This window comes from Hypanus sabinus, chromosome 22 (assembly GCF_030144855.1).
Source record: "Hypanus sabinus isolate sHypSab1 chromosome 22, sHypSab1.hap1, whole genome shotgun sequence".
Lineage (NCBI taxonomy): Eukaryota > Metazoa > Chordata > Chondrichthyes > Myliobatiformes > Dasyatidae > Hypanus > Hypanus sabinus.
Genome location: NC_082727.1, coordinates 38,578,729 through 38,606,295, shown reverse-complemented (window position 1 = coordinate 38,606,295; position 27,567 = coordinate 38,578,729). Strand labels below are relative to the sequence as shown.

At 39.8% G+C, this 27,567-nt stretch overlaps 1 protein-coding gene across 21 annotated transcripts in view; it reads left to right on the top strand.

Moving 5' to 3' along the window:
• Positions 1-27,567, top strand: part of ppp1r3cb (protein phosphatase 1, regulatory subunit 3Cb) — a 273,775-nt gene that overhangs the window by 127,062 nt on the left and 119,146 nt on the right. For 7 of the 21 annotated variants that reach the window (XM_059947553.1, XM_059947552.1, XM_059947550.1 and 4 more), the window contains 2 exons: positions 13,232-13,441; positions 14,563-26,338. The exons of the other annotated variants lie outside the window; for them this stretch is intronic. In XM_059947553.1, coding sequence (XP_059803536.1) covers positions 13,232-13,441; positions 14,563-14,702 — 350 coding nt within the window. In that variant the 3' untranslated portion in view covers positions 14,703-26,338. Of the gene's footprint in view, positions 1-13,231; positions 13,442-14,562; positions 26,339-27,567 lie in introns of those variants that run through there. 21 annotated transcript variants of the gene reach the window in all.

The following is a 27,567-nucleotide window of genomic DNA, read 5'->3' as shown; positions in this document are numbered from 1 at the left end:
AGCACCACAGAGCATTAGGTTCCGAGGTTTTTAGAGCACCTCAATTGCTTGATTGTTTAACGAGAGTCATTGTGTTTTTCCTGTGTGACTGGCTCTTTATGATGCAGTCTTCTGGTACTTTGTGCTGAGGTTTGTTAAGTTTATTTTGATAGGCTTAGGTATTCCCTGTTGCTTGTATTATTTACATGGATGCCTGATTAGCGCTAATCAGGTGGTCCTAGTTTTGAGAATGTTTTCTCTCGCTGTGTTGCTCGGTGAGCCATCAGCGTTCTTTTGGAATTATTATGAATAAATTCTTGTCACTGTCTCTACATCGGAGTCTGATTTTCTTCTGCACTTGGTTTCTGATATTGTCAGTGCACGTCATGACAAACACTAGCAAACGGGACTAGCTTGGATGGGACATCCTGCTCAGCATGGGCCAGATAGGCTGAAGGATCTTCTCCCATGTTGTATAACTCTACGACTCCATGACTGCATAAAAATGTAAAGTTCAGTAGTCCCAGTGAGATTCTGTAAGGAGCATTAACAGGGAAAAGCAAGGTTAGAGATGAACACAATGAATACTGCTGATGTTTATGTAGCTATCAGCATGTAGACAAGAAAAATGGGCTGGCAGTTCACTAAGAATGATCATCCATCTGAATGCTCTCTCAGTTGCTGCAAATTCTTTGCTGCCATTTTCTTGAACCAGCTCTCACAAAAGGCTCAAGTTTACACCAAGCTCAACTACACTGGACCTCAGATTTCTGGAGGTCAGCTCAATGTTCCTATACACCAGCACCAACTATGCTCAGCATTATGAGCTATACATTTTCATACTGTATTTCTGCTTTGACAGCCTGCGATCAGAATGCCCATTACCTCACACTGAAACTTTGACTAAATCTATTTTAAAGCTGATTGATTTTGGATAAATGAATACCTATAACAAAAATCTTGCACTCAATGTCAGTCAGTAAGACCAAGGAATTGATTGTGAATTTCAGAGTTATAGGGTGAGATTTGACAGGATAGGATTTTATTCCTTAGAGTGTAGGAGACTGAGAGGTGATTTTATAGTGGTGTATAAAATTATGTTTAAAATATGAATATCATAAACAAACATTATTTATATATTTATATTTCCTTTTGTAATTTAATTGCAATTTATGGTTTTAAAAATTATGTATTGCACTGTTCTGCTGCCACAAAACAAATTTCACAAAATATGTCAGCAATATTAAACCTGATTCTGGCTCTGATTCTAAAATATACTTATCATTAAAATGTTTGCTATTTTTTAAAGCATTTACAAGTTGTCGTGGAAGCTTGTCCTGCTCGAATATTATGCATTATGACTGGGAGAAGGTTGTGGGAGGGGATGGCTGGCATTAGGAGGAGGAAGGGTTGACAGAAGAATGTGGTGGGTGGGAAAACATGGAAGGAAGAATGACTGGAGAATGTGATTGGGAGAAGTGGAAGGCATGGTGGTTGAGTGAACTGAGATCTGGTAGAAATATTTGGTATCTATATTTAGCAGCTTTGCTTGTAGAATGTAAAAGTCACACTGGTAACTTTCACATCCCACCAGAAAATAAAGTTCATATTTAAGTTTGCTTTATAAGGATGGATAGTTTTATGTAGGAAACTTGTAGAAAGTTATTGGCCATTTTCTGATTGTGTCTTTTCCTTAAGCAACTGACTGAGCAATTGAATTAAATGCAAGTTGTTTGGTGACCAGAAGATGCTTATAAGCTTCCAGCTCAAAGAAATAAGTGCTGCTTTTTCTTCTCACTTTCCTCTATGATTTTGCATTTTTGAAATATCGTCAGGAGTGTAATAACTTCTCTCTTTTTAATATATAATTACACTATTCTATATACGTAAATATGTATCATTCCATTATGTATATACGAAAATTTCAGAGAAGTTACTATAGTTCTACCTTGTAGACATGGAGCATTTATACTTGGAAGCCAGTAGATGATGCTTTGCTCTTGTCTGATTTGGGAGTTTACTTCTTATAGTTGCCATGTTATAGAAAGGTTTAACAGATTAGATTTCCTGATCGGATTTTTTAAAGAATGAAAGATAACATTATCAAAATGCTGAGATAACGTTTTCTGCCAATTGTGAGTCCAGAACCAGAAGGTTCACAATAAGACAGAGATGAAGAAAACTGTCTTCTCTCAGATGGTTGTGATCTTGCCAAAGAGAGAGGGGTGGAGGTGGGGATTCTTTGCCATAGAGACCGAATCCCTGAGATAGGTAGATGAATGTTAGCATTCATTTCATGTGGACAACAATATAGAATATAGGTGATGGCAAACTGTGAGGGAATCGATTGTTCTGGGGAAATGGTGAGCAAGTGGACTGTAGACATGTTGGATCAGTGATAATCCTATTGAATGGCAGATCAGACTTAAAGGGCTGAATTACACAAACCTGTTCCCACCTTGTATGTTTTATCAGTAAATATCTGACCTTATAATGGGAAGAGGTTATTACAGAATTTAGTTGGACCTTGGACAGTTCGTCTGAGGGACACCTACAGTGATGTTCTGGGACTGGGATATTTGATCTCCATAATTACAACCAATTTCATTATTGCACTGTATGATTCCAGTCACTGGAAAGTTTTCTCTTTGATTCGGTTTTACTATGGCTACTTGTTGCTGCTTTGATATGAATAGTAGTCATTCTCACCTCATCTCTGAAAGTCAGGTCTTTATCCAAGTTTAGACCAAGGCTGTGATGAAGTCTGGAGCTAATGTTTTTGGAAAAACACAAACTGGGTATCTCTGAGCCAATTATTGATGAGTAAGTACTGCTTGTCAACAGCATCTTCTGCCTCTTTGCTAACGATTGAGAGCAGACAGACTGCGTGGTTGTCAGCCAATCAGACTGAGTCAGATTGGAGTTCGCCCTCTTTTTGTGAACAAGGCATATCTGGGCAATTTTCCACATTGTTAGGTTGATGTCAGTGTTGAATTTGTACTGGAGCAGCTTGTTTAAATGCATAATTAATTCTGGAGGACAGATATTCACAACTACAGAGGATCTTCTATGATCCCATAGACTTTGATATATCCATTTGCTCGAAGCTGCTTTTTGATATCATGTGGCTTGAATCACAATCGATGATGACTGGTTCCCATGATGCCTGGGACTAGCAGTGTTCAGCCAGGGCTCTGTGTTCACATCAGATGTTAATGATGCAACATGAGAAGTAGCAGATACAGCACTACAATGATTCTGATGGCTTGAAATGATGGCTTTGTGGCCAGGTTTGCAGATGATACGAAGATAGGTAGTACTGAGGAAGCAGGGAGTCTGCAGGAGAGCTTGGATAGGTTAAAAGAATGGCCAATGAAGTGGCAGATGGAATATACTGTATGGTCATGCCCTTTGATATAAGGAATAAAAGCATAGTCAATTTTCTAAATGGGTATCAAATTCCAAAACAAGAGGTAAAAAGTCCTAGAGCAGAATCCTCTAGATTAAATTGCAGGTTCAACTAGTAATAAGGAAGGAGAATGCAATGTTGGCATTCATTTCAAGTGGATTAGAATATAAAAGCAAGTAATGCTGAGGCTCTGTAAGGCTTTGGTCAGGCCATATTTGCAATATTTGCAGTATTGTGAGCAGTTTTTGGATCAATATTGAAGAAAGAATGTGATGCCATTGGAAATTGTCCAGAGGAGGTTTGCAATAATGATCCCAGGAATGAACGAGTCGATGTGTGACAAATTTTTGATGGCTTTGGGCCTATACTATCTGGAATTTAGATAAATGAGTGTGGATCCCATTGAATCCAACCAAATATTGAAAGACCTAGGTAGGATGTGGAATGGATCTTTCCAGTAGTGGTAGAGTCTAGGATCAAAGTGCACAGTTCAAAATGAAAGGATTTTCCTTTAGAACAGGGATGAGGAGGAATTCCTTTAGCCAGAGATGGTGAATCTGTGGAATTCATTGCCACAGATGGCTGTAAAGGCCACATAATCAGATATTTTTAAAGCAGAGGTTGCTAGGTTCTTGATTGGTAAGGATTTCAAAGGTTTTATGGAGATGGCAGGAGTATAGAGTTGAGAGGGAAAATATATCAGCCATGATCAATTGGCAGGACAGATTCAATAGGCTGAGTGGCCTAATTCTGCTCTTATCTCTTATGGTCTTAAGATTTCAGAAGGAAGCCAAGATGGATTTTTCTCTCAGCACTTGCAACTGAACATAATTGTGAATGTGTTAGCCTTGTCTTTAGCTCTCACATGCTCTCCCAAAAATAAGCTTAAAGATATTCTTGGGTCCTCTTGCTACAGCTGTTCAATTGTCCTTCACCTTTCACAACTAGAAGTGATGAGATTGCAAAGATTTGATTTGACTCGCTAGCTGTGAGATGACCTATCTCTGTTACACACATGTAATCCTGTGTGCACCTTCACCACGTAAGCAACTTAATTTTCAATACAACACGTACAGAAGCTGGATGAACTCAGCAGGTTGGGCAGCATCCATTGATTGCTCATTTCAACGGATGCTGCCCAACCTGCTGAGTTCATCCAGCTTCTGTACATGTTGATTTGACCACAACATCTGCAGTGTACTTTGTGTTTAATTTTCAATACACTGGGATCTTCTGTTGGCATGTACCCCCACCTCCCCCCGGATGATGCCTGAGCTCGATAATAATGGGTGAATGAGCGATATTCTGAGCCATGAGGTTACCCATTTTAATGGTGTACATATTTGCTTCTGGTGATGTCCTTGTGGTTGCACATCTTTGAGCTTCCTCATCTGTTCTGTTGCAATCTGCACAATTTTAGAGTTGTACATGATAGACGATATCCTTGGTGAGGATTTTATTTCTATGAGGATTGTGTGGTGGTCACTCCTACCAATGAATCCTTCGCATATAATGTGGTGAGCATGTGGTCTAGTAAAACTATCCCTCAGTTTGGTTTGAATGCCAGTTCCACAGACCCAAACCAAGCCCTTCAAGACTCAAGCAGTTCAGTTAGTAGCAATGTTAAAAAGCTTCCAAGTAATCTTTAGTCGATGGGTTTATAAGTTCCTCACCCAGAATACATTGTGTGCCCATGCACCTTTGCATTGTGTATTAAAGAATTATCCACTGCCTGCCATTATGTCTGCTAACATTGGAGGTGTGTGCAGTTAAAGTGCACTGGCTTCCTGCTTCCAATGCTTTTAGTTTTAATTAGGGCAGGTTTTTCACACAGTGGCTGCTATATAGAATGAGCTGCCAGAGAATTCAGTGAAGACAGACACCCTAACCCCAATGCAACTTTAAAATGCATTTGAATAGCTACTCACACAGGAAAGAAGTTCATGCAAAATCTGATCAGTGTAGTATTGTGGTCAGCATATCTGAGTTGGGCCAAAGGGCCTGCATAACTCAATGACTATAACCATGGGATCCAGCCCCAATCCACTTCTATTATGATTCATCCTGTTCATTCTGTTGTATGATTGTGCTACAGCTCATGCAAGGAAGAGCAGGTGATGGTTTAAAATGTTTCCAGAGCTAATCTCATGAAGCATTTTTGATCAATGACATTCTGATGATTGAAGTTAAAAAGCCAAGGGAGTTAATAAAGGCTATGTGACATTTCTCTCCTTTGCCAATTATAATACAGTGGGCTCTGATATATATACACGTGGAACTAGTTAACACTAAATGAACTGTGTCCTCAATAATAAACAATACAATCAGTTGGGAAGATCTGGCACTTCAAGGTCATCTTGGCTTTGTTTCCAAAATGTGTGTTCTTTGTATATTGAACAGTTAATTTTAGTGCTGGTTCTTGGGACCTGGTATAAATAAAACAGTACAATGGTCAGGGTCTCCTAAAGAACTATGAAATAGTTTTGACATTGGAGAACACAGCTAGTTTTTATTAGAAAATATTGAATTAGAGTTCAATTAAGCAAACTATAAAGTGGAGAGTACTTTGAGCTCAAGAGAGATATAACATTAACAGACATCTTGTATTGTGATTAAATCAAATGACCACAAACTTTTCCATTTCAGAATAGCTTTTAAATTGTCAAAGCTAATTACAGTTTCAGCAGCCAACACCATGCAGCTCATGTCACTTTCACAATGTTTAGTTTTGTTTATTAAGTGCAATAGTGAACAATAGCCAGATCGGAAATGCTGATCTGGTCAACCAGTTCCCAAAGAGAACTCTGATAGGCCAGTCAGATGGTTCACTGCTGCTTAGCGATAGAACATTGAAAAAATCATGTGTACAATTAAGAAACATTATAAAATAGTAGAAATACTGGAGTCATGATGAAGTCTGCTGGAGAGAGACATTTATACACACGCTGTCCTCCATAATTCACAGAGATTGAAGGATAAGGTTACAGCGTGATAAAATGTGACAGGCGCACTTGGAACTAATCCCTACCGGGAGAAAACAGCACCTGATCTTCTGCACTGTTCTCCAGCAGTTTAAGGACTAAGTCCAGGAGGAACATAACTCACAAGTGCTCTTGAAAGTCAGATATTAACCCTGCCGGCCAACAACCAAGCATTGCCATCCTGGTCCCCTTCATGATAGCTTATGAAGAAGCATGTGACTTCCCTCCCCGAGATGATAGGTGTTTGTGCACTCGACTCCTGAAGCATCGTCGCAGACGTTTCCAACCACAGCATCTGGAAGGCTGTTCCAAATTCTGATAGCACAGTGGAGGAAGCTCCTACCCAGTGTGTGGGTTCTCACATCAGGCATAGAAACAGCATGAGCAGGCATGGATAAACTTGATCGTGTGTTGCGCCGTCTCTGATAAGATGAAGGCAGCATGGCGCAAAGATCTGCAGCTGTGGCTGGTGTGCATTTTGTACAGCACAGTAGCTGCAGCAACCTGTCGTCTGTGGTGTAAGCTACTGATGGCTAGCTTCTCACGAGCTGAGGCTTCATCGACACCTATAATCCTGAGAGCCTTTCTCTGAGTGGAATCAAGCTGGCTGAGGACACTCTGTGAGGCATTCACCCATGATAAGCAGGCATACTCCATGACACCTCCTACCTGTGCTTTGTAAACCGTGGCTCTGCCCTCTTTGTCTAGTTTCGACACTACTTTCCGCAGAGCTCCAAGCCTTTGTCCAGCCTTGTTTGAAATAGTGGAAGGTGTTTATCCCACACCAACCTGCTGTCAATATTAACACCGAGGATTACTAGCTCCTTCTTTAAATCCAGTTTGCAGTTCCAAAATACAGGCCGGGGTAGATGGATTCCTCTTCCTAGACATCACTGTCGCCTTGCACTGAGTAGGATCAAAGGTGACATTCCAGTTGTCTGCCCAGGCTTTCATCCTGCCAAGATCCCTGCTCAGGCCTGCTGTCACTGCATTACCCTCTCCTGCTCTAATTGGTGCAAATAGTGTGGAATTACAAAACACACTCAGGAACAGCTTCTTTACCTCTGCCATATGGTTCCTGAATGGACATTGAAATTATGAACACTACCCCGTTGTTTAAAAAATCCACTATTTCAGTTTTTAAACTATTTTTAATCTATTCAATGTATATTAGATTTAGATTAGATTAATTCAACTTTATTGTCATTGTGCCGAGTACAGATACAAAGCCAATGAAATGCAGTTAGCATCTAACCAGAAATGCAAAGAACAGTGTTATTTACAAAATAGCTGTGAATAAAAAGTAAGTGCTACAGCATACAGATATAAAAGTTCTGAGACAGTACAATATGGGGGCAATACTGCTTAGCGCTGTGATGTGAGGCTCAGCAGGGTCACAGCCTCAGGGAAGAAGCTCTTCCTGAGCCTGCTGGTGCAGAAGCGGAGGCTCCTGTAGCACCTACCGGATGGAAGGAGTGTAAAAAGTCCATGGTTAGGGTGAGATGCATCCTTGATAATGCTTTTCACCCTGCCCGGGCAGCGTTTGTGGTAGATGTACTCAATGGTGGGCAATTGGGTGCTGATAATCCACTGGGCAGTTTTCACCACACGCTGGAGTGCTTTGCGGTCCAATACGGGTTAGGGTAAGTATATGTATGTGTGTGTATATATATGTATATATATATACTTACTGTAATTGATTTACTTATGTATTTTTTCTTTCTATATTGTCATGAATTGCATTGTACTGCTGTAAAATTAACAAACTTCATGATGCATGCTGGTGACAATGAACCTGATTCTGTTTCCGTTTCTGACAATGTTGAAAAACATATTAGTTTAAAAGATTTTTAATGTCTTCATTACAAAATATTTTGCACATTATCTGCAATCTACTTATCTCAGTGCTCCAAAGTTTAATCTTGTCAGTTAACAAGCTGAAAATCTCGTTTGTATGCTCCACGAAGATTGCAAGTGGGAAATAAAGCATTTTAATTTTTAGTTTTCTCCTCTTTTTTTTTGGAAATTTTGAAGGTGGTGAGTTATGCTGGATAAAGCTTCTTAAATGTAAGAAAACCTGATCATCATTAATATTATCAATGATGAGCCTGACCCTAACATCAATTGATATCCTTGCTCATCTACAATGGAATAAATGCACTGATTTCATTTTCCTGTGTAGTCCTGTGTAAGAATGTTATAATTTTTGTTACTCCATTGAAGGTCATTTGGTTAATCAGGTTTGTTCTTTCTATAAAAGTTACAGAGTCCTCAGAAATGTCGGACCATAATCCTACACTAATTTACTATCTGAACAACAGATGGCCTTTGAAATGGAGGTGTTTCTATGTAAGGAGAAGGATAGGGAAATTAAAGCTAGAATTGCACAAATGACCAAAAAGATGGAGTAAGGTAGAACAGAAAATAAAAGCACTTGATAGGTGGTAGGTTGATAACACAAGTATGAAGTACAAAGAAAGCTCAGAGTTAAAGTGATAAAGAAATTAGTTGAAAATGTTAACAGGGATGGGGGAAGATGATTTTGGGGTGATAAATGTGGACATCTAAATGATATTTGATGAAGTGTCACACCATTGGCTTGTGATCAAGTTTGACACTCAAGGAAACATGAAGGTTGTAGAAAATTGACTAAAGGAGAGAAAACAAAAACAGGAGTGAATGAGTGGGGAAGAGTGAAGTGAACTTCTCCCGGGTTGCCACTAGTACTTCGCTTTCCTTCACGGATTAGTAATGATTTTTGCTTGAGTGTACAAGACACAATTTTCAAACCTGTTGAATACACAAAACTGAGAGGTGAAGTAAAATGTGAAGATAGTTGTAACCAATTTTAGAGAGGTATAGTTGGGCTGGTGAAATGGGCAAGGAGGTGGCCAATAAAATTTAGTTCCAGAAGTTTGTAAAGTCCTTCTGCTTCTGCTTGGTACTACGCAAGCACTGCCAGATGGCTGTTACAACGCGCAGTCGGTGTGAACGGCGTGAAAGTTAAATTGTAAAGTGAGCTTTTTTGAATAGATCCCCTAAGTTGATTTGATTGAGTCTATCTTTAAAAATATTAATGTCAGAAATAGTGCGGAGGTCTGGCGGCAGAAGATTCCACTCTCTTGTTGATCTTGGGTAGAGGGAGTACTGGTAGCAAATCTTGTTGAATGTAGGGGTTTCCAATATGTAATGTTCAGTTTGCTGTTGAGTTGAACTGACCCTGTGACGAATTTGGATGTTTGATGGAGAGATGTTGTGAACTTCTTTGAAAATGGAGATTAACCGTAGTTTAGTACATTGGTTTTCAAGTGGTTCCCATTGATGGTTAGGGAGCATGTTGGTGACACTGGATTTCCTGCTGTAATCCTTCAGCACAAAGCAAGCAGCATGGCGTTGGATTTTTTCGATGGACTTATTGTTAGCTTGATGGGGATCCCATATAGCCGCACATTACTCAAGCTTTGGACAGACGAATGTATTGAATGCCATGACCTTGACTACGACTGGAGGTTTCTTCTCAGGATACCCAGCATTTTGTTTGCTTTGGCTGTCATCTGATTGATGTGGCATGCCCAGTTAAGATCCTTGCTAATTTCAACACCAAGATATAGGTGGTGGGTGGTGGGTGACTGGTTCAAGGATCTTTCATGTTATATGTCGTGTTGATGGTTTAACTTTGTGATTGACATGCATAGCATAACATTTAGGTGAGTTGAAGGACATTTGCCATTGAGACTCCCATTGACATAATGAATCAATGTCATTTTGCAGCAGCTGAGCGTCTTGGTCATCTTTTATCTCATGGTAGATTATACAGTCATCTGCAAAGAGTCTGACCTTGGACTTGACTATATTTGGCAAGTTGTTGATGTAAATGAGAAAAAGTAAGGGTCCCAACACGGTCCCCTGGGGCACTTGGGATGTTACTGGAGATTCAGGGGACTCTGCCCCTCGAGAAGCACACGTTACTGTCTGTTGGTAAGGAACGTGTTTAACTAATGTAGAAGGCTGTTGTTAATGCCCACATGTTTGAGCTTACATAGCAATCTCTGGTGGGGGACAGTGTCAAATGCCTTGCGGAAGTTGAGTATGATCAAATCTGCTTGGCTTCTGTTGTCAAGGGTCTTTGCTAAGTCGTTGATCAGCCCTGCAAGTTGCGTGTCACAAGATCTGCCTGTCAGAATCCATGTTGGTGGTGAGTAAGAAGATTGTGTCCATAATGTGATGGTGAGTAATATGCTCAAGAATTTTACAAGGGATGGAAGTGAGTGAAATCGGTCTGTAATTTCTCTTCTTATAAATTGGGATGACATTCGCTTTCAACCAATCATCCAGTAATGTCCCAGTATCAATAGACTTCTGTAAAATGGGAGTTAGACTAGAAGCTCAACTCTTCAGAATCATGGCTGATGTTTGATCAGGTCCTGGTGCTTTCTTAGGCTTGTAATTCCTCAAGAAGCTTCTCAACCCCTGTTAGAGTTATAATGAGATCTGGCAAGTCTGGGATATTGCTGGGGTCTAAAGTGGGAAGTTCATTCAAGTTTTCCCTTGTAAACAAAGAGCAAAACTGCTGGTTAAGTGCTTGTGCTTTGCAGCAAGAGATACAACGTGGCCCCCGGATGAGAGAGAAGAAATTCCAAAAACTTCTTGCCTTGAAGGGTTTGGTGTTGTCACTCTTTAAGCTCTCACCTATTACCTCATTAACATACTGATGGTGAGCTTTCCTGATGTTTCTATCAGTAAGTCAGTGCAAGGATTTGAACTTCTGCCAGTCTTCACTATGACCGGATTCCCTAGCTTTATTATAGAGTCCTTGTTTTCCGGGTGGACTGGTTTACCCATGGTAAGCTGGACGTGGTAGAGCTCGTTTTAGAGGGGACACGCTTGTCAATTGCTGCTTGAAGGACCTCTTGGAAGTTAGACCAAAGAATATTAATACTGACTGATGCTAGATATTCCTAGTGTTATGCTTTGATAGGAGAAATCAGAAAGTACAATGTAAACTTGAAATGATTCTAAAATGGGGTAAAGGTACAGAGATGCACAAGGATTTAAGTGCAGAGATTGTTGAAAGTAGCCAGCTGATAATGAAAGTGGTTAGCAAACCATGCGGGGTTCTTGCCTTTATATAAAGGCAAAATATATATGAGCAGGGAAGTTATCATAAACCTATATAAAAGACTGCTTCAACCACTACTGAAGAGGCATAAAGGCCTTAGAGAGGGTGCAGAAGAAATTTACCAAATGAATCGCTATAACGAGAGATTGGACAAGATTGAAGTTGTTTTTCCTGCAGCGGTGGAGACTGAGGAGAGATCTGATAGATGTTTATAGGATTGAGAGGCATGGACAGAGTAGACAGACAATATCATTTTGTCAAGGTCAAAATGTCTGCTACCAGAAGGTATGCACTTAAGGTGAGAGGGGGTAAGTTAAAAGGAGATGTGAGGGGCAAGTTTTTTTACACAGAGGGTGGTGAGTTCCTGGAATGTGCTGCCTGGGGTGGTGGTGGAGGAATAAATGTTTAGATAGACAAATGAATGGGAGGAAAATTGCAGAATATGGATATTGTATAGGCATAAGGGCTTAGTTTGGTCAGTTATTTGATTCAGCACAATATTGTGGTCCGAAGAGCCTGTTCTATGTTCCATGAATCTACAGATGAGTAATTTTAAGATTGTATGTAGAGTGGAGAAGCTTGGGTGTTCTTATTAGAACAGAAAAAAAGTGTGAGGGGAAGTACTTCAATATCACAAAGGGTATATATAGAAAACGTAGAAAGCATCTGCTGCCATTGTCTGAAGGTCAAGAACTAGGAAGCATAAAATGAAGGTGATTGGCAAAAGGATCAGAAGTGGTATGAGGAGTTATTCCTTTGCAGAGTAAGTGGTCAGAGATAGTAGAAGAAGAGTCCACTGTAGTGTTCGAAGGGGACACTGGATCAATAACTGGGCAGAATGAATTTGCAGGGCTATGGGGAAAGGTGAAGAAATAAAATGGATTGGATTTCTCTCTATGTAGAGTTTGTGTGGATTCAATGGGCAGAATAGTTTTCTTCCATGTTGTAACCATCCTATAATCCTGAGATCCAGTTCCAAGATAGCTCTTCAATTGTCAATTACAATCCGAGGAGCACAATGCATTTCCATTTTGGGCTGGAAACTCCAATATCCTACGAAGAGTGAATAAGTTTAATAAAATGACCCATTTGGCCTCTCGTTGTCAGAGATTTCTCACACTTACATCAGATAACTAAATATCAGTATGTTAGTTTCAAACTTGCCATAAGTTTTCCAAATTAAGCGTACCTTTGTTATGTTATCAATCACAGCTGATTGCACAACTAAGTACAGAATAATGATAACAGACATGCTTTATATATGAGAGATAGATATCACTGCAGAATTGGACTGATTTTAATTGGTCATCTTCAGGCTGCACAAGATCCTATATTACAGTCTTTACTCCAAATTAATGTTTTGCAACTGTGCAACTGAGTTGAGCTAAAGTTAAGTATCAGCTATTGGTTTGAATTTACATTCTAGTGGCTTCAGAACAAAACAATGACATTATTTTGCAAGTCAAAAATCAACTTCTTATGATGAGCCGCCCTAACAAATTACTCTGTTGACCTTCCTATTTCATTTGAAGAATGAGTAGGCACATTGTTCCGAAATACGTTTTTCTAGTTAGCTGGATAACCAGAGCCCACTTCTGCAGCAAACTTTACATTTTGCTAAGTCACACCCATTTGCTCCCATTAAATAATATTTGCTTCAGATTTGGCTCCTTCCTCGCTTGTCTGGTTTCTCCCTGTTAATGTTCTGATGAATAATTTAAGCTGTTCAATTTCATTGCGCAGACTCATCAGTTTTCAAATTTAGGACAGCTCATCAAAGATCTCATCTGAATCCACTGCAGCAGACCTCACTGGTGCTGACCATGGGCATTTTACTGCCCTTTTCTCTTTGGACACTGAGAACGGGAGAAAACCTGCTGGAAGATGGCGTGAAGTGTTCTCAGCAGGCATCTAGTTCACCAAGGGCAAGATGGCGTGAAGTGTTCTCAGCAGGTATCTAGTTCACCAAGGGCAATTTGTGAATGATTTTCCTACCTGCACTCTCACTATCCACCACTCAAACTCATGTAATACATTGGCAGAGGCTTGCAAGGTAGTTACAAAGGTCACCACATTCATCAGTTTCCTATTCCACGATGGGATGGTCACATAGTGGTAAGTGCAGTGCTTTGGGAGATTGGGCTTCACTTCCCACTGCTGTCTGTAAGGAGTTTGTATCTGTGTGATTCCTCTGGGTGCTTTGATTTCCTAACATTCCAAAGACATACAGTTTAGGGTTAGGAAGTTATTTTTTATTATTATTTATTGAGATACAGTGTGGAATAAGTCTTTCAAGCCCTTCAAGCTGCGACTTAATGCTAGCCTAATCACGGGACAATTTCCAATGACCAATTAATCTACCAACCAGTATATCTTTGGACTGTGGGTGGAAACCGGAGTACCTGGAGGAAACTCACATGGTCATGGGGAGAACGTACAAACTCATTACAGAGAGCGGCGGCCATTGTGGGCATGTTACATTGGCCTGGAAGCATGTTGATGCTGTGGGTTGGTCCCCAGCACCTTCTCAGACTGTTAGCCATTGATGCAAATGCTGTATTTCACTCTAATATGTTTCAATGTACATTTGACAGAATAAAGCTAATCTTTAATCCTTAAGATGGAATTGGAAGGAAACGCAATATAAACTCAGTTTTCACCGTAAGGGAGGCTGCAGGCATTCTCTGCAAGAAGAGGACCAAGGCCAGATTCACAGTGTAATGCCAGAGCGCAAAGTAGTGGTTAGCACAACGCTTTACAGTACCAGTGAACCAAGTTCAATTCCTGCCGCTGTCTGTAAGGAGTTTGTATGTTCTCCCCATAACTGCGTGGGTTTCCTCCCACGGTCCAAGGACCGGTTAGAAGGTTAATTTATCATTGTAAATTGTGCCATGGTTAGACTAGGTTTAAAATGGGGGTTGCTGGGCAACAGGTCTCGAAGGGCAGGAAGGACCTACTGGGTGCTGTATCTCAATAATACATAAATAAAAGCAGATGAACTGACAGCATTGCTAGCGCTGGAGGCTGTCGCGACTGAGGAGATTATCACTGATGGTGCTCCTTTTATTTTGCAGGGGACCTTATCTCAATTCAGAGATGTGTGGCTGCTGGAAGGGATTCCACTCCCTTTTCCATAATCGGTGCATCTTGTGCCATTCTTACTGTAGTTACAATGCTTCACTCTGTCCAAGAGAATTATGCCACCTTGATGTGAATCCCCTTGACAAATGAACAGGGGCATCTGGAAGACAAGAATTACTCACTAATCATATGGTTTTGAAAGGAAGTGCAGTTGACAGTGTCAGGAGTTCACCTGCAGCCACAGGTGTGTTCACACAATGATCCCATGGATTGGATTGATCCGGAGGAGCCTGTTTTACCCAGAAGAGTGCACCTCGAGGCTTGTGTTGGCTTGCTGTACTCCCAGACACTTTACTCAGCCTTTGATGTCCTGTGTAATTGTGGGGGAGGAGCAGGAAGGAAGGAGGTTATTTATGTCTCATCTGAGTCTATCACAGCAATCTGCCCTGGGGGCAGTAAACACCTAATATGTTCTTTCCTCTTGCCTTGGCTGCAAACTGCTCATAGCTGTCACCTCTTTTTGTATATATTAATTTGTTGAAAGGGCAACAAGTTTATATTTTGAGCAGCAGCTGCAATTGTGAAATCTAAAGAGGGAATGCCTAAATTTTCTATTACATTGTTTTTCAGATTGTAATTTTGGAGTTCTTATTATCTTCCATTCATCCATATCCATCTATGTCTTACAGAAATCCACAAACACTGCTGTTCAACATGGTACAGATTTGAGCTGGTGAAACAGGCAGTGTCTGGTGCCCTCTAGCAGCAATGGATAGATAACATAATTGTACACTATCCAGTATAAGCAGCTCTTCAATTTTCAGTTTTCAGATCATACAAGTTTCAAGCTAACTTAAAAGTTTAGTGTGATTTCTAAAGTTAATGATTGAATAACATTTCGAGTAATGAAATGGCAGATTTTTAACCATTAAACAATCTCTCTGATTTGCTACATTCCGTGGTAATCTATTTGTGGAGCCTGAGGACGTGAGTGAGGTCTTAAATTATTATGGTTCATATCTAATCACAAGAGAGAACGACATTATTGGGCACATTTTTGTAGGTTGGGGTAGATATTCAAGAGTATGTTGACATTAAAATAAATGATTATTATCATTATATAATTAATGATTATTAGTGGTATAAAAATGAATACATTTCTTGGGCCTGGTGAACCTTAGGCCTCTTTGAGAAGACAAGGAGTGGGGGAGGGGGAGATTGCTGGGAAGATTGCTGGGCTGAGATAGTTAAATCTTTGTTGGCCACAAATGAAGTGTGTGATGATGGTAAGACTACAAATATGGTGCCTTTATCGAGACAGGAAACCAAGATAAACTAGATAACTACATACCTGTCAGTAGAATGGAATTATTGGAAAGACAGGGATTGTTTAGGACTAGACAAATTTGTTGGTGCGTCATCCTGTCTGACTAACTTAATGGAGTTTTGTTCGACATTGATGTGGAGTACGGTTGTTGTGGATTTCTGGACTTGACAATAGCAAGTGGAATTTAATCTTGATAAGTATGAGTTAATGCATTTTGGGAGGTCTAATAAAGATAGAACATACATTGTAAACAGTGGACTTATTGATGGGCATAGACATATTGGACCAAAAGGCTTGTTTCTGATTTTTATGACTATAACTTTACAATTAGTATAACTTTATAAATTCATCATCAAAATGGATATTTATACAACTTAATCTGACGCTGTGGCTACGGTCTTGTAGCCAGTGATAACAAAGACAATAAACTAATCCAAATGCTAATTGATTCTCTTTTTTGAAGAAAGCAAATCCTTATAATAATTTAACATATCATAACAGATTACAAATCAACATTCAATTAACGAAATAGTTAATACTAGTCTCTAATCATAAAATCTATAACAATGATAGGCTATCACAAAATCCTAAAATGTCATGAACAATACTCCAGAGTGCAATATACAATTGTTGCTAACTCTCAGTTAATAGATTTCTTGATTATAACAGACTAGAATCACAGAAGACTCAGTTGAAAAAGGTGGTTACCTAAAAGCAACAGAAACAAGACTTTCCAAAAAACAGACTTTGAGAATCCCACCAACATTAAACACACCGCAGAAAGACTGTTTTCATTTATAAAATATGCAATATAAGATGTACTGCATAAATCATCTTTGACAGTTTGGATCACAATTTACAAAAGTGTATAAGAAAGAAAAGGGAAGATTAGAAACACCCATCTTATTTATGTTTATTACAAATCCTTTGGAGAGTAAGTTAATGTACAAAATTTAAAACCAGGGTTATTAACATCAGTGAAATTAAAATGGCTGGCCTGATTGACTCAGTCCAGGGCTATTTCTGTCAACTTCTGCCGAGCTTTGTCAACCAGCCAAAGTATTTAGTGAACAAGTTCTGTAATCTGCTGTACAGATTCCTGAATTTCTGATAAGGCTTGGTTATTTCACATAGTTTTTCCTGAGAGCAACAGGAAGTATGCTGGTACTGCATTGATCAACCCAGTGGTTTGCAAAGTGGGCGATTATCTCTCCCCCTCCTTGGGGGCAATGGAAGTTCCTAACGGGGTGGTGGGCGTCATTCAGTAGCAAGGGAGGGAAGCTGAGGGATCACAGGCTTAATTTAAGAAATGAATTACTTATAATCATTTGATCATCAGCACCTCATAATTGATCACAATGATCAAGTAATCACTTCATCACTTGTTAATCCATTGGAGGTTTTGAGAGGAGGGGATTTCACTGAGGTCCACTGCCCAAGTAGAAAAGGGAGCAGTGGGTCGCCATGGCGAAAAAGGGCTTTGACCAGCGACCAATCGGCATTTGAGGAAGGCAGGGCCAGGCACGGCGGCCATCGTTGCAGGGGCTTTCGTCTGAGTGGACATAGTCAGAGTGGTGAGCTTGAGGCTTCAGTCAAAAGATGCTTCAGTTGGAGAAAGCAAAAGAAAAGAAAAGCTCATGTTAAGTATTTTTTTCTCCTTGCTTTTGTTATAGCTGCTCAGCTAGGACAATGGCGATGACAGACAGGATGATTGAATGCTGCTCTGGTGGGATATGGGAAGGCAGGGATGACTACACTTGTAAGAAGTGCATTCAGCTGCAGCTTCCAATAATCCACATTAAGGAGTTGGAGCTGGAATTCGATGAACTCCGGATCATTCGGGAAGCTGAAATGTGATACAAAGGACTCATAGAGAGGAAGTTACACCTAAGGGGTGGGGCACAGGAAATTGGGTGACAGTCATGAAGGAGAAAGGGTTAAGGAGCCAGTGCAGAGAACCCCTGTGGCCACCCCCTCAACAACAGGTATATCACTTTGGATACCGTCGGTGGTGGGGGCAGGGTTGACTGAACAGAGGAAAGTTACAGTGATGGGTCTCTGGCATTGAGCCTCAGAAGGGAAGGGGCACACTGTCATGATAAGGGATTCATTAGTTAGAGGGATGGACAGGAAGTTCTGTGGGTGAGAAAGACATTCCCAGCTGGTGTGTTATCTCCTGGGTGCCAGGGTCTAGGACGTCTTGGATCGAGTCATCAGCATTCTTAAGTGTGAAGGCAAATAGTCATAAGCAGTGGTCCATGTCGGTATGAAAGGCATGTGTAGGATGAGTGACAAGGTTCTGCATAAGGAGTTCAGGGAGTTAGGTGCTAAGTTAAAGAGCAGGAACTCCAGGGTTGTGATCTCAGGATTGCTACCCGTGCCATGTGCCAGTGAGGTCAGAACTATGAAGATTTTACAATTAAATACGTGGCTAAGGGTTTGGTGTAGGAGGGAGGGCATCAGATTTTTGGATCATTAAGGAAGGTCGGACCTGAACAGATGGGATGGTTTGGATCTGACCTGGAGGGGGACTAATATCCTAGTGGGAAGGTTTGTTAATGCTGAACGGGGGGGGGGGGGGGTGTTTAAACTAGAGTTGCAGGGGGATGGGAACCAGAGTGTCAGAACAGTTAGTGGAGAGGTCATGCAGGCAGATGTTGGTCAGACCTCAGACAAAGTTAAGAACCAAATGTTTGAGCCTGGTGTGACGAGTGCCTTGAGCTGCATATATTTCAATGCAAAAAATTTCATAGGAAAGGCAGATGATAGTGCTGAAGATGAGGTAGCTGGTTTACAAATGGAGACGATGTGTAGTGAGGAGAGGCTTTGAGCAAAATCGCAGTCAACAGGATGAGTTGCAATGTAAATAGTTTACAAAATTGAGAAGGGTGAATACAGGACTGAAGGTGTTATACTTGAATACCATCAGGTAGGAGGTACAGAAGCTTGAAGGCACACACACAGCGATTCAGGAACATCTTCTTCCCCTCTGCCATCTGATTCCTAACTGGACGTTGAATCTTCCAACACGAACTCACTTTCTTTTAATGGTCTCGGTCCAAAACGTCGACAGCGCTTCTCCCTATAGATGCTGCCTGGCCTGCTGTGTTCCACCAGCATTTTGTGTGTGTTGTTCAATATATAGTATTTCTGTTTTGCACTTTTTAAAATCTATTCAATATATGTAATTGCTTTACTTGTTTATTGCTGTATTATTACTTTTTTGTTTTTTTCTTCTAGATTATGAATTGCATTGAACTGCTGCTACTAAATTAATAAATTTCACATCACATGTCAGTGATAATAAACCTGATTCTGAACGTGCGCAGTATATGAAATAAAGTAGATAAACTTGTAGTACAGTTGCAGATTGGCATGTATGATATTCAAGGCATCACTGAATCATGTCTGAAAGAAGATTATAGTTGGGAGCTTATAGTTGTGTGTCCATGGATACACATTGTATCGAAAGATCAGGCAGGAAGGCAAAGGGGTGATGTTTCTCTCTTGGTATAAAATGAAATCAAATAATCAGAAAGAGGTGACATAGGGTCAGAAGGTGTTGAGTTACTGTGGATAGGGCTAAGGAACTGCAAGGGTAAAAAATCCCTGACGGGAGTTATAAACAAACCCCAAACAGTAGTATGGACGTAGTCTACACATTACAATGGGAGATAGAAAATGCATGCTAAAAGGGCAATGTTACAATCATCATGGGCATTTCAATATGCAGGTAGATTGGGAAAATCAGGTAGGTGCCGGATTCCAGGAGGGTGAATTTCTAGAGTGCCCATGAGATGGCTTTAAAGAGCAGCTCGTGGTTGAGCCCACTGGGGGATCAGCTATTCTGGATTGGCTGTTGTACAGTGAACCAGAATTGATTAGAGAGCTTAAGGTAAAAGAGCCCTTAGGGGCAAGTGATCATAATATCATTGAATTCACCTGAAACTTGAGAAGGAGAAGCAAAAGACAGGCGCATCAGTATTACAGTGGAGAAAAGGGAAGTACAGAGGCATGAGAGAGGAGTTGGCCATAATTGATTGGAAATGAACACTGGATGGTGGCAGAGCAGCAATGGCTGGGATTTCTGGAAGCCACTCTGAAAGCACAGGATTTATACATCCCAAAGAGGAAGAAGTACTCTAAAGGCAAGGTGACACAACCGTGGCTAAAAAGAGAAGTCAAAGCCAACATAAAAGACAGAGAAAGGGCATGTACTGAGCAAAAATTAATGGGAAGTTAGAAGATTGGACAGCTTTTAATGGGAGGCAACTAAAAAGTCATTAAGAAGGCAAAAATGGAATACAAAATTAAGCTAGTCAGGAATATTAAAGAGAATACTAAAAAGTTTCTTTAGATATGTAAAGTGTAAAAGAGAGGCGGAAGGTGATATTGGTCCACTGGAAAACGATGCAAGAGAGGTAGCAATGGGGGAAAAGGAAATGGCGGGAAAACTGAATAAGTACCTTGCATCAGTCTTCACTGTGGAAGACACTAGCAGTATGGTGGAAGTTCCAGGTGTCAGGGGTCAAGAAGTGTGTGAAGTTACTGTTATTAGAGAGGCATTTATTGGAAAACTGAAAGGTCTGGAAGTAGATAAGTCACTTGGACCAGATGGTGTACACCCCAGGATTCTGAAAGAGGTGGCTGAAGAGATTGTGAAGGCATTAGAAAGATCTTTCAAGAATGACTAAATTCTGGAGTAGTTTCAGAAGACTAGAAAATTGCCAATATCACTCCACTTTTCAAGAAGGGACCGGGGCAGAAGAAAGGAAACTACAGGCCAGTTAGTCTGACTTCAGTGGTTGGGAAGATATTGAAGTCAATTATTAAGGATGAGGTCTCATGGTACTTGGAGGCACATGATAAAATAAGCTGTAGTCAGCATGGTTTCCTCAGGGGAAAATCTTGCCTAACAGATCTGTTGGAATTATTTGAAGAAACAACAAGCAGAATAGACAGAGAATGGGTTGATGTTGAACACTTGAATTTTCAGAAAGCCTTTGACAAGGTGTCACACATGAGGCTGCTTAACAAGTCACAAGCCTATGATATTGCAGGAAACTTTCTAGCATGGATAAATCAGTGGCTGATTGGCAGGAGATACGGAGTGTGAATAAAGAGAGCCTTTACTGGTTGGTTACCAGCAACTAGTGGTTTTTCACAGGGGCCTGGGTGAGGACCTATTCTTTTTATATGTCAATCATTTGGATGATGATTTGATAGCTTTCTGGCAAACTTTGCAGGTGATATGGATAGGTGAAGGGACAGATAGTTTTGAGGAAGTAGAGAGGCTACAGAAAGACAGAAAGATTAGGAGAGTGGGCAAAGAAATGGCAGATGCAATACAGTATTAGGAAGTGTATGGTCATGCAATTTGGTTAAAAAATGGAAGGGTTGTCTATTTTCTAAATGAAGAGAAAATGCAAAAAACCATGGTGCAAAGGGCTACTTAAAGATTAATTTGCAGGTTGAGTCTGTGGTGAGGAAGGCAAATGTGATGTTAGCATTCATTTCAAGAAGACTGGAATATAAAAAGCATAGATGTAATATTGAGACTTAATAAGCACCGTTGAGGCCTCACTTGGAGAATTGTGAGCAGTTTTGAGCCCCTTTTCTTAGAAAAGATGTTATGAAACTGAAGAGGGTTCAAAGGAGGTCATGAAAATGATTCCAGGATTGAATAGCTTGTCATATGAAGAGCATTTGATGGCTCTGGGCCTGTATTCACTAGAATGCAGAAGAATGACATTGAAATCTATCAAATAGTCAAAGGCCTTGATAGAGTGGATTGGAGAGGACACTTCCTGTGGTGGGAGAGTCAAAGACCAGAGCACACAGACTGAGAATAGAGTGGTGTCCTTTTAGAATGGAGATGAGGAGGAATTTCTTTAGCCAGAGAGTGGTGTGTCTGTGGAATTCTTTGCAAGAGGCAGCTGTGGAGGCCAAGTCTTTGTGTATGTTTAAGGCAGAAGTTGCTAGATTCTTGATTGATCTGGGCATGAAGGGATATGGGGAGAAAGCAGGAAATTGGGGCTGAGAGAAAAATTGGATCAGCCATGATGAAATGGCAGAGCAGATTTGAATGGCTATATCACCTAATTCTGCTCCTATATCTTATGTTCTTACGGTTCTCTTAAATTTTACTCAAAGCGTGTTATAGTTATTGAAAAGCAATGTGACACCTATATTTGGCATATCATGAGAAATCTGGACTGAAGTAATATTATTATTTACAGGCTGGCCTGTGTATTATTGCCATTCACTACTGTAGTACAGTGTTAACTAGTACAATTCCCAAAGTCTAACCAGACAGTGATGCAACTCCTGTGAATCAGGGTATGGCATTCAATGGGGTAAAGTTCAGAATCTGCCCTTTCAAATGCAATTTGAGTGCAATTCTCTTTCCCACAGCTGAACTGAGTTATTGCTGCCTAGTTTATGTACCTTCAGGCAGAGAGCCAGGTTTTGCCTGAGCTATGCTGATGCCATAACTTTCCCCTTTATTGATTGCAGCACTTGAAGTTAGACTTAAACAACAGGAGATTGACTGTGGTTATGAATCCATAATGAAAACAGCAGAAGCAGACCAAACAAAAAAGAAGTGTAGCCAGTATAGTGTGGAGTATCTGAAATATGGATTTATACCAGCGTCAAGCAACCCACACCAGCCAAAGTGTCTGTTGTGTGAAAACGTTTTTTCAAATGAGGCAATGAAACCATCCATTCCTGAACACTTGTAATGCAGAATTAACAGGAAGGATAGAGGAAGAATAGAACTCGTTACAAATGATTTTTGAGCTGAAGCCAAGGTTCAAAAAATCATATCAAGACTTTTGGTTGAGAAAAAAATCTCTATACACTCTAAAATTATTGATGAAAATTGTTTCCACAGTAATTAAGTAAAGATGTCATTTTATTTGTAGCTTTAAATAGATTTGAATCATTTTTGCAATTATTTGTCACTGCTTTAAATTTGGAGTTCCTATTTTCCTTCACTGTGCATCGAAAATCAAACTTCCTTATCATTTTATGTAATGGTCAGAAAGTGAGATGGGGGCACTGGGGATGTGGTCAAGGAGCCAAGGGAGTGGTAATCCAAAGATGTTTGAGAGCCACTGGATTAAATCCGTATCAGTCAATAGCTGGAAGTATCAGTTGAGTACTCCTTCTTCTAAAGTTCCAAAATCCAAAAACCTCCAAAATCTGAATTGTTGTTAGTGCACTGACAAGAAGACACAAATGGAAAATTCCACAAGACGCTGGGAAGTTTCCCGGGAGATGTGCAGGTCACTGTGTATGATAGACAATTCTGAGAAGTGACCGGACATACATATGTGAAGAACAGAATTCAAATAAAAATAGAAAAACACCACATAAAGTGGAAAATGAAAATCTCAATTATGTATCAGAGTGAACACATGCCGCTTAACAGTATGCTGATCATGAAAAAAGTGAACATCTATCATGTTGAAATGAAAATTGAAGGTAATTGTGAATTTTCAGTATGCTGGTTGCAGAAACTTAAGTAAAGGCATGGCGTTAAATTTTTAAAGCATCTGCTGATCATGAAAATCTAGCATTATAACAAATCTACAATGCTGTTCATTTTTATAAACACGAGCAAATGTGCCGATCCAAAGCAACACACGTAAAATGTTGGAGGAACTCAGCTGGTCAGGCAGCAGCTATGGAAATGAATAAACAGTTGATGTTTTGGGCTGAGATCCTTCTTCAGGACTGGAAAGGAAGGGAGAAGACACCGGAATAAAAAGGTGGAGGAAGGGGAAGGAGGATAGGTAGGAGGTGAGTCAGGTGGAATGGAAGGATCAAGGACTGAAGAAGGAAGAATCTGATCAGAGAGCAGAGTGGACCAGAGGAGAAAGGGAAGGAGGCGGGCACCCAGGGGGAGGTGATAGGCAGATCAGAAGAGGTAAAAGGTCAGAGTGGGGAATAGAAGAAGAAGGGAGGGGAAGTGATTTTTTTTACCAGAAGGAGAAATCAATATTCATGTCATCAGGTTGGAGGCTACCCAGATGGAATATGAGGTGTTGCTCCTCCACCCTGAGGGTGGCTTCATTATGGCACAAAAGGAGGCCATGGACTGACATGTTGGAATAGGAGTATACCCTACATAATGGCATTAAATTTTTAAAGTATCACTGATAAAAATATAAAAACGGAACAAGTTTATGTTGCTGATTGTTTTTATACCTTACATAAACCTAAAAAAAAGTAAAATACAAATAGTGTATTGTAATCTTTTATTCAAAACATAGCATTGTAAGTGGAAACTGAAAGCCTGCCATTGTTTGCTGCTGTTTAACATCTGATTCACACATTCACTTGATGCTGCTGTGCTGGTTTTGTTACCCTGCACATGTTATATTTTCATTATATTAATGGTGCATCATCATTTTCTCTGCTTATTACATGTGTGAGATGAACAAGGGTAAGACAAACAACACAGACAAAGTGCCAGAGGAACTCAGCAGGCCAGGCAGCGTCTATGGAAAAGAGTACTGTCGACGTTTCGGGCCGAGACCCTTCAGCAGGATGCTGCCTGGCCCGTGGAGTTCCTCCAGCATTTTGTGTGTGCTGTTTGGATTTCCAGCATCTGCAGATTTTCTCTTGAACGTGTAAGACAAAGACTGCTTACCAATAGCACATAAATTCAGAGTTGGAAGTGACGGCAATTGCAAGCTATCTCATAATATATTCCAAATTCCAAAACACTTCTGGCCCCAAGCATATCAGATGAAGGGTAATCATCCTGTATAAGGAAAATCTGCTGCACATTTAATATTTGAAATCTAAGTCTGTTCAGTAAGTGTCTTTGAAAAATAAAACACAATAGGAATCTTGATTGAGAATGTTTTCATCATCCCAGTAGCTCTAAACATTTTACAGTGGATATCTAATACATCAATAACTAAGTATTAATTACAAGCAGAGTCTCCTATTTAATCTACTGGAAAATATATCAATATCTCAAATCTTTTTTCTTACCAATAGTTACTCAATCCCATGAATATTCACAGCAGATCTTGCTTTTATCCAGCACAGCAGTCAAACTGGAACTAAGTCCTCTTGTAAGTAGTGTAAAATATTCCAGTTTAGTCATTTGCTCTCAATCTTACTTCCTAGTTTATTAGACTTTTTTTTGGATTATTTGGTCTGTTTTCATTCAAATGTTGTATCCCAAGAACCTAACTGCCAAGATGGTCATACAAAATCAAAGGTCAGCTCAAAATTGGGGTGTTCTGCACTGTTTTGGTCACTTGGTATGGAAGTGCTCATATACTGAAATACTAACAGAGCCATGGGGAAGAGCTACAACTAGCCAGTTAATATCAGTAATATGCGACCGCCAGAATTACCGTTTGGAACATCAGAGATTAATGGTAAAAGGATCTATTGGAAGTACTCAAAATTGTAGAATAATTTCAGATGGCAAATAATGAAAAAATTGTTTAGCTGCTCAATGAGCTCAGAATTAGGACAAAAACAGAATGGAGGATTAGAGAACTTCCTTTATCATGAGAATTGTTTTCGTGAAATGCATACCAGAAGTGATGATTGATGGCATCACTTCCAAGAGATGACAAAATGAAGAACTTTTATGAAATACTGAAAAAAAAGGACTTTTTTTCATTTTGGTGGTGGAGGTTGGGGGAGAAACTAGCATTGGCTTGGTGGTCTGAATAAAACTGAAAATTCTAACAAAAATGTCTTTTTGTCTCATCATACAAGTCACTAAACTGATAAATTATATACAATAAAATACCAGCATGGTTAGTGCGCAAAATTTCAGATTCACAGTTTTCTTACATTGCAGGTCAACCAAATTTCTGATGTAAAATAAAACAGTATTATCTAAACCAATGCTTTGAAATTCATATGATTAAAAGGAGTTGTTGTTTTTTCAATAAATGGCTCAGATTACATTTTCCACCAGAAGCAAAATACATTATAAGTTATACACATTAGACCATTCCTATGCAAAGTGGCAGACTCAATTAGAACCTTTCTTCATATTCGTTCATAGGATGGATGAAGGGAAACAATTATAACCCAACTCTAAATTGCCCTTGAATTCTGTGGCTATTTTTAGTGCAGTTAAGAATCAACCCTATTTCTTGTAGATAAGAATCATACATGTATGAATGGTTGATTTCCTTCCCTAAAGAATATACCAAAGTATGAACACATACCTCTTAAGATCCTATTCCTGAACTTTCAGTGGAAATCCATTACACCAAGTTATAGAAACAGAAGAACACAATTCAATTTCTGTCTTGCATTTTAATTAGACTATATTGAATGTATATTAATTCAATTTACCCATCTTGGTTCATAACCCTTGATACACTTGAAATATGCTCAGTGGCTACTTTATTGGGTACACCTGTTCATTAATGCAAGTATCTAGTCAGCCAATAATGTGGCAGTAACTCAATGCATGAAAGCATACAGACATGGTCAAGAGGTTCAGTTGTTGTTCAGACCAGACATCAGAATGAGGAAGAAATGTGATCAAAGTGACTTTGACCATGGAACGATTGTTGGTGTCAGACAGGGTCGTTTGATTATCTCCGAAACTGCTGATCTCCTGGGATTTTCACATACAACAGTCTCCAGTGTTTACAGAGAATAGTGCAAAAAGCAAAATTAAACAGTGAGTGGCAGTTCTGTGAGTGAAAATGCCTTGTTAATCAGAGAACGGCCAGAGTGGTTCAAGCTGACAGGAAGACGACAGTAACTCAAATAACCATGATTCACAACAGTGATTTGCAGGAGAGCATCTCTGGATGTGCAAAAAACACCTTGTTAATGAGAGAAGTTAGAGGAGAAAGGCCAGACTGATTAACAAGCTAACAGGAAGGCAACAGTAACTCAAGTAACCACATGTTACAACAGTGGTGTGCAGTAGAGCATCTCCAAACACACAGGTCAAAAAATGAAATGGATGGGCCTCAGCAGCAGAACGTCACAAATATATACTCTGTGAATGTATGTATATTAAGCTAAAAATTTGAATTTTTCAAAATAACTTTTTCGACAATGGCTGAACAGCTGAACTACCACTCTCATCATTGCGACATTAAAGAATTAACCTCATTGTAGCAGCAAGAAATAAATTAATATTGTCACTCTGTTAGGTTGTCACACCTGGTAAAAGAATCTCCAAGAAAATGTCAAGCCCTATGTAGAATGGGGCATTTACCAATTTATTACAACTGTTGTTTCATATGTGTGAAACTTTGATGGTATATCATCACCTATGTTATGTTCTATTTCTTCAAAGGCTTCTCTGGGTGTTAAATGATTATGAAGTGCATTATATTGTAAGAACTGTTGGGTGAAAATTAAAGTAGCACATTACTGAGTTGTCAACAAGAAATTTCAATATTCTGTCATCAGCTTTGTAAATACAATCTATAGAAAGAATTTCAGTTTGCTGTCTCCCTCTTAGGGGATTGCTTTGAGGGAATTGGTTGTTATTGCAATTAATTTCAGTTGTTTTACATATCCACCCAGTTGTTCATAGAAAGGAGAAATAGATATAGTTGCAGGGCCAGGCAAGGACAAACATTCAGCACCATCACAGTGCAATTAAATATTCCTGCTCCTTGTCTGGCTTCTTGTTTCTTTAGTTATTATTAGTTTA